Source organism: Epinephelus lanceolatus, chromosome 4, assembly GCF_041903045.1.
Source record: "Epinephelus lanceolatus isolate andai-2023 chromosome 4, ASM4190304v1, whole genome shotgun sequence".
NCBI lineage: Eukaryota > Metazoa > Chordata > Actinopteri > Perciformes > Serranidae > Epinephelus > Epinephelus lanceolatus.
Genome location: NC_135737.1, coordinates 25,823,818 through 25,831,264, shown reverse-complemented (window position 1 = coordinate 25,831,264; position 7,447 = coordinate 25,823,818). Strand labels below are relative to the sequence as shown.

Here is a 7,447-nt window from a genome sequence, read left to right as displayed (position 1 = left end):
ATTCACATTCAGTACTTTGCAGAGTACCTTACCAATGGTACCAGAACTCAAAGGCACAGTGGCACACACCTATGTAGCAGGAACACACCAGAGGTATGATAGCTGAACGTGTCCTGCAGATGCTTTTACTTTGCAGCAAAGGTTTATCTTAGTTCACACAAGACCTGTGTTTTATCTCCAGAACTAATTTATTGATTGATTTGCCTCCTGATGTGATGTGAAAGCTTCAACATGTGAAAAGCAACGTTAGCTTCCAGGGGAGAATACAGAAACTCAGCTCTTACTGACACTGCCTCTTTTTGTCTCTGTAGGAACTGAAAGACCTGACTCAGCGAAATGAATGCTTAGATCTAAAAGGTAAGCACCAAAACAACAGCCTGACAGTCATGCTGTGACATCAACATGTGAAAATCCAACAGACTTTGTCATATATTGGGAGATCTGTTGTTTCAAATGGTAAAAACTCTATCAACATGTGTTTTTAGGTGAAAAGCTGGACTACAAAGCCTGCGAGTCTCTGGAAGAGATTTTGAAGAGGGTCCAGTTTAAGGTGGTAGACCTGGAGCAGACCAACCTGGATGAAGATGTAAGAGAATCATGATGTTAAATCTGTCTCTGTCTCAACGTTCACCTCTCTCAGTGCAGTTAGCATACCTCCATCTTTCATCCTAGTTCATGCCTGCCTGTCTTTGTTTTTCACTGTCACTCTCTGCCATCAGTCACACTCTGATCCTCTTTTTCACTCTCACTGGACTGGCAGGATGTGGAGTGTTTGTCATGGGTTTTCTGATTACTCCAGATGTCCACTTGTGTAAACACCATTAGGGACATTTGGGCTGTAGACACGCACATATCGAGACAGTGCTGCAGCGTGGAGTAGAGGGACACAAGTCTTGACCACTTCCTTTCACACAGAGCTCCAAATATACTGTATTACACACAGGCACACTCTCTGCTTTTAGCCAGAGTCACACAGGATCCGAATCTCAGGGGTAGGAAGGGCCACTTTAATTACTGCTCATTATTTTATTTCTGTCTGGCAAAGCTGTGTCAGTACTTTCACCCTTAAACCGCAGAATTGATTCAGACCCCAATCTCCTGCTGTTTTTTTTAGCACACACAGTTAATGCTGGCATCACACCAAACAACTTTTCAAGCGATTTCACTGTCGCAGACAAATTTCCAGTATCGGAAGAAAATCATCAGTTCTACCTCAGCCGTCAGTCTTTTTTCTCATTTTCTAGTTCCGATAAAAAATCAAACGTACAATATCATCGAAAGTCTTGGCTCATGCAAATAGTGAATAACAGCTTCATCGAATAAGAAGTAGTAAATTGGATACAAGTAAACATGAAGCGGACTCTGGGGAGGCGCAGGAACGTGAACAAGTCTCAGTTGTCTCGTTCTGTGGGATAGGAGGAGAAACTGGTGGAGTTGCAGAGTAAACATGAATCACTTTTAAATTCGGCGGATATGCTTCACTGAGAAATCTTAATTTTTGAAACTGTGCGCCTCTCACCCCCACAGTCTTCTTCCACTGAAATAGTGCAGCTAACCAGTGAAAGAAGTTAACAAGTTAAGATAAGATAACCTTTATTGTCCCAAACAGGAAAGATGTTTTGGGCACGTAGTGCGACATAGCTGCATAGCAGATAAAACCATCATGTACAGTCAAGACCCACAGTAGACAACCATGTAGTACAGCAAGAATGCCAATTTGAATAATATGATTGTACAGTCAAGACAACTGGGCGAAATAAAAACCTCAACTTTGTCATAACAGGTAAGGCTAAAAGAATAAAAGCTCCTTAAGGTTGCGCTGGCCCAGGAGATAATAATTAAAAGTGCAATAGAAACTGTGGTATAGGTAGTGCAAATAAGATACAGTAGTGCAAATGAAACTGTCGCATATAAAACAGAAGTGGGAATAAAAACCTCACAATGTGTGTCACAATAGCAGCCCTGCTCTACCAGGGAGACACCGCAAGGCCAGCAGATGAAGAGTGCGGCATAACTGAAAGAACATTACAAAAATATTTTTTGTAAGGGGGGAGTCACGGGTGTCAGACAGGGGATCTGCAGCCATGAGCCTCCCCCTGCCTAGCATATTGTATTGTTGAGGCGACAAAATCCAACATGTAAAGTTTGTATGCCAAATTAACAATAATGCTGTCATCATATGACGCTTTTTATCATGTCTTTCTACAGTTAATTTTAATTCACCTGCAACTAGTCACAGGAGAAGTTAAGTGTCACATGCCGATGTTTACATTTACATGCACAAAATTTAAATGTTTTTGCTCTTATTCTGAAATGGACAATATTTATTTTAAGCCGTTTACATGGCTAATGAAAATGAATATGCCACTTATATTCCCATCGACATGCAGCCCTGCACATGTCATTTCTCATGTCAAAATATGGAAAAGTGGAACAGCTGGAACCAGTGTTTTGGCATCAAAATAAGATTTTTTGAAAGATTTCCATCGATGCAGACTTGTTCGACTGTGAGAACACAGCTTCCCTCTTTCATTAATTCAACCACCTTCTTGAAAAGGTTGGCATTACAATATTTGTGCACATCCAAAAACCTGTAGATATCCAAAGTATGTTTCTTCTGTCAACTAGAAATATGGGCTTTTCTTCTGGGCATGCATCTCATCTCAGTGGGTTTTTGTACAAAACACAGAGCTGACCATATACAGGCAAGAAGCTGTGTGTTTGTAAACTGTGGTAAAAACCCCAGTAGAGGCACATATTGGGAATGTGCTGCATGCGTGTCCAATGTATACTCTTAAAACCTGAATAATATCCCATTAATAGGGAAATGCTATAATTGAAAATAGGCCTAAGTTGGAATATCTAAAATGAATATGCTGTCAGGACTCTTATCCAATTGGTAATATTGTCATGTTTGGAGTTGTAATGGAAAATTAGTGTGCATGCAAATGTAGTCTGTGGAATATGGTTTCATAATGAATGAGTTATGTTTCAGGTAGCCAGGTTTGTATTTATACACAGAACAAAATGCAAGCAGTTACACTGATGAACAGTTTAATACATATACTTTTTTAACAGATCGTCATGTTAGAGAATACACACACACACACACACACACACACACACTCCAGAGCTCCACATAATCCAAACCAATGCAGAGTGACGTATGCACTTTTTTCACCCGATGTGGAGCACTGCCCCGGAAATATGAATGAAGTAGTTGAATGAGTCAGTGACTGAGTCACCGAAGAGCAGCATCTCAGTCTGAGACAAGTGTCTCGACTGGGCTCAGATGAAATGAAAGGCTGAAAGGAGAAAATACTGAGGAAGTGTTGCTGGTGGAGGGGAGGATGAGGGATATAGAAGGAATTGAATGGGGAGTGAGAGACATACAGTAGATAGCTGGATTTGGTAGAGCCTGGGTAGCGTCGTCTTGCTGGGAATGATATGGGAGGATGAAAGGAGAGAAAATAGTTTTGGAGAGATGTTTTAAGAAGCGTGGGGAGGAGCAGGCATGGGGAGCACTAACACAGGCTGGCTTTTATTGGGCTGTATGTGACTCATCTTCCCCCACCCTGTAGATAAACACACTTGTGTATACTCAGTAATGTCTCCCAGTATACACACACAAAGGGGGGAAAGGTTATGAGATTTTATGCAGCAGTCTGTCTGATTTTGTTACTTCTCATCAGTCTCAGTGGAGGATAAACTCAAACGCTCATTCTCACATTTTAATCTGCTGGTCACATCCTGCAACTGCCTGCACACAGGAGCAAATTCACCGCTGGATGATGATTCTGATGGTGTTGAAGTTTGCTTTTAAATGCTGCTGAGTGAAAAACATGAGGGACTAGTTACCCAGTAGCTCATTTTGCTGTGAAAACCTCCACTCCACTGTCATCAATATCTGTGCTCAGTCAGTATGTCAGTGATAGATGAAAGAGATGCACCTCCCCTGGCACCACAAAAACCAAAATGAGATTAAAACCCTGATCACATGAGTGCACTCAGCTGCATCACCTGACATTTCATGTCTGTCCCTCATCTGCTCCTTAAACAAACACAGTTTCATGCCCTTTGATTTTGATGCACTGATGGGTTTGCACAATTTTCCAGCCTGTAATGGAGGGTGTTCTTTTTCATTTATCTCTTCACAGCTGAATTGATTAGTCAATAATGCCGACTGATTATTTGTTTGACATTAAATCAGCCATTTTCAAGCGAAAATGGCTGATTTTATATATTTTATATATATATATATATATATATATATATATATATATATATATATATATATATCATTGTAAAGTTATTGGAATTGGTTGGAATCACCTCAACATGTCTCACCTATACTGTGGGACTGTAATTGTGGCAACTACAGCTACTCCAGTTTCTGTCATGTAACATCTCTTTCACAGTTGTGACTCCATGACCAACGGTGAGATTTGTGTGAAACTGTTGGATTTTAATCTGAAATGACATGATGGTTAATGTGTTTCTCCTCTTCTCTGTCTGTGCTTCTCAGGGTGCATCAGCTCTGTTTGACATGATCGAGTACTATGAGTCAGCCACACATCTCAACATCTCCTTCAACAAGCACATTGGCACACGAGGATGGCAGGCCGCCGCTCACATGATGAGGAAGGTGAGAAATCATCTTCCGCTACAGTGGAAAGCCTCATCTGTGCGGAAAAACACCAGGATGTGAATAGGAAAGGATTTGATTCATTTATGGGTCAAGAAAACACTCCAGTGCGAAGAATAGCATGTTTAAGTGAGAACATTTTTTTCCAAAATGGTCCCAAGATTATTAAAAGACAGACATAAATCACTGAAAAATACATTCTTAAATACAAAACTACATCACTGCACACTAATCCATTGAACAAATGTCCACACAAATACACCTAAATACAATAAAAACAGATTTACAGCTGAATAAAAATGTCATAAACATAAATAAGACCTCACCTGACCTCTAGGTTCAACGTTTAATTTATTGTCATTCACTCCAAAGCAATAATCAGTATACAGGAGAACAAAATTGCACAATAAGTACAGATACAATAAAAACAGAAAGTAGTATTAAGTTGAGTAAATCGCATTAAATGTAAAGAGCTGCACACATATAGAGATGTGCCTTGTTTCATTAAAACAGTAAAACAGCAAATAGATTAAACAGAAATGGTGCCATTAGAGGCATCAAGCTCTAGAAGTCCTTGTTATTGTCAACTCGATGGCTGTTCCACAGTGCAGCACCAGTATATACAGTAAATAATAACGCAGTATTAGAGAGATTACAGGCTGAATTGTGATAAACAGGATTATTGGGAGAAAGAGATTTTCTCTCTGCAGATGGAGCAGTGAGTATGGACTAAATAAGTTATTATTTGTAAATTAAAACAGCAGTGTGATGGATTACACTGCTCTGAGTGTTTGTCGTCTATGGCAAGAAAGCCAAATATTTCATGCTTTGCCTTTTTGTTTGGCCAGAAAAGAGGATGTTTGGTCTCAAATACTACCGACATCAAGTCTCTTCCTCCACTTCAGTAACAGTAGCTCCGTGCCCAGGGGGGAAGATCGATCTAGCCGCAGTTTTGTTTTTTTTTTTTTTTCTTACTTTCTTTCTTTTTTTATTCTCTGGTTGGATTTGTGTCATGCAGCGCTGCTGTTTTCTGTCAGCACTCAGACATAAGGGTTGGCCTTTTCTCGCTTGCTCTTCCAAAATCTTGCCGGTGCCCTTTACAGTGCACTTTGATGTCAGTCAGCCCTTATTACTGTGAAGCATACAAATGGGTCATGCAGGCAAACATGAATATACGTCCAAAAAAAAAAAAAAAAGCATGTGAAGGAACTGTTGATTGACTCCACACAAGCACTTTTCATACATTTGTTTTTTACCATTCTATACCAGGGTGTCCACAGGGTCTTAAAAAGTACACGGGGGCTGAGCGAAAAAAAAAAAAAAAAGTCCAAAAAAGTTAATAACTTAAAAATTATGGCGAAAGGGTAGTTTCTTGCAAACCTAGAATTAAGATAAAAATATTCACAAATAAAAAAGCACTTCTGGTTGCTGATAAGTAGTGTTTAATTTTTGATTTAACACTAAAATTTAAAACCCTCGGCACGCACTGCAGCGTAAGAAGACAGATGCGCGACTCAGAGCAGCATGTGTCACTGACACCAGACTCAGAGCGCAGCGGACCGGTGGAAAATGTCACCATCAGCATATTATTTTACATCAATAAAATCTATTTTATCATTATTTTGAGTCACGTTGTTGAAAGAATTTAGTCGTCTGTGTTCAAGGAGGATAATAGGTCTCCATTCATTGCACATCGGGCTTTCTATTTCCTTGTCGGAGATGTTTTCTTTTTTAATAACCAACCAGAAACAGTCAGTCAATTAAAGACACGAACTGGAACATGAAATCTTAAATGCCTAACAGACATTGCTTCTCGTTCTTTGAGTTTACATATGGTTAAAGGGGAAAAAAACAACCGTAAACAGACAGCATGATTAGTGTTGCATTCAAGGTCCCCCAAAAAAAACGGGAGGAAAAAAAGGCTGAATATTTGATTTATTTTTATTTATTTTTTTCACAATCAAATCCCGTGCCATTGAACGAAGCTTTGAAGCTTCGAATTTTTTTAGGTCATCCCTAAATCCCACATGCAGGGGGCTAGCCATAAGGTTGTTGTTTTCAGCAAGTTGGCCTTGAATAGCTGATGTTGAGCTGTAGAGCTGTGTTACTTGTTATGACCTAAGGTGTATTTTAATAAACCTGCCTTTGGTTTAATTTATTCTTTCAAGCTTTATTCCTTTTCATCTTATCTGAGTTCTGTTGTATGTTTGTGCTCCATAGATTTAATTGCAAACTGTTTAGTAAGTTAAAGATGTGTTGCTGCTAACGACAGCTTGAAGTGGCGATGAGGTCTTAAGGTTTTTTTGGAAGGTCTTAAAAAAGTCTTAAAAAGGTATTGAAATTAACCTCAGGATTCCTGCATATACCCTGTATACTGTATATTCATTTAAAGGTTATGTATATGGCAGTCAGAGCATTAATATAGTAGCAAACAGCTATTTGCCATGTAAAGACTGAGAGGAGTAATGGCTTCCTGGGCAGAGAAAAAAGACACGCTACTTATCTGTGTGTTATAATCTGAACGTCTCTGTCCGTTGTTGTGGTAGATGATCTAGCTGCATGTGCATATCTGTGCATGTGCGTCTGTGTGCCTGTTGCTCACTGGCTAGCTAATCACTGCCACTTTGCACTACATTCACATGATGGTTACCACTGATAATGATGATGGCGTAGTCACACAAGCGTGGCGCTAAACGAGAGGTGCTGTGGAGCACAGTAACGTAGGTGTATGGATGTCAGTTTGCGTGCACACTCGTGAGAGAGTTACAGAATGAGTGAATGTGTAATGTTCATAATACACTG

General features: G+C 39.7%; 1 protein-coding gene across 1 annotated transcript in view; it reads left to right on the top strand.

Annotated features, from left to right (window-relative positions):
• ppp1r37 (protein phosphatase 1, regulatory subunit 37) overlaps positions 1-7,447 on the top strand; it is a 58,347-nt gene that overhangs the window by 35,052 nt on the left and 15,848 nt on the right. Inside the window, exons 3-5 of the mRNA XM_033630873.2 lie at positions 312-357; positions 486-586; positions 4,526-4,645. Coding sequence (XP_033486764.2) covers positions 312-357; positions 486-586; positions 4,526-4,645 — 267 coding nt within the window. The remainder of the gene's footprint in view (positions 1-311; positions 358-485; positions 587-4,525; positions 4,646-7,447) is intronic.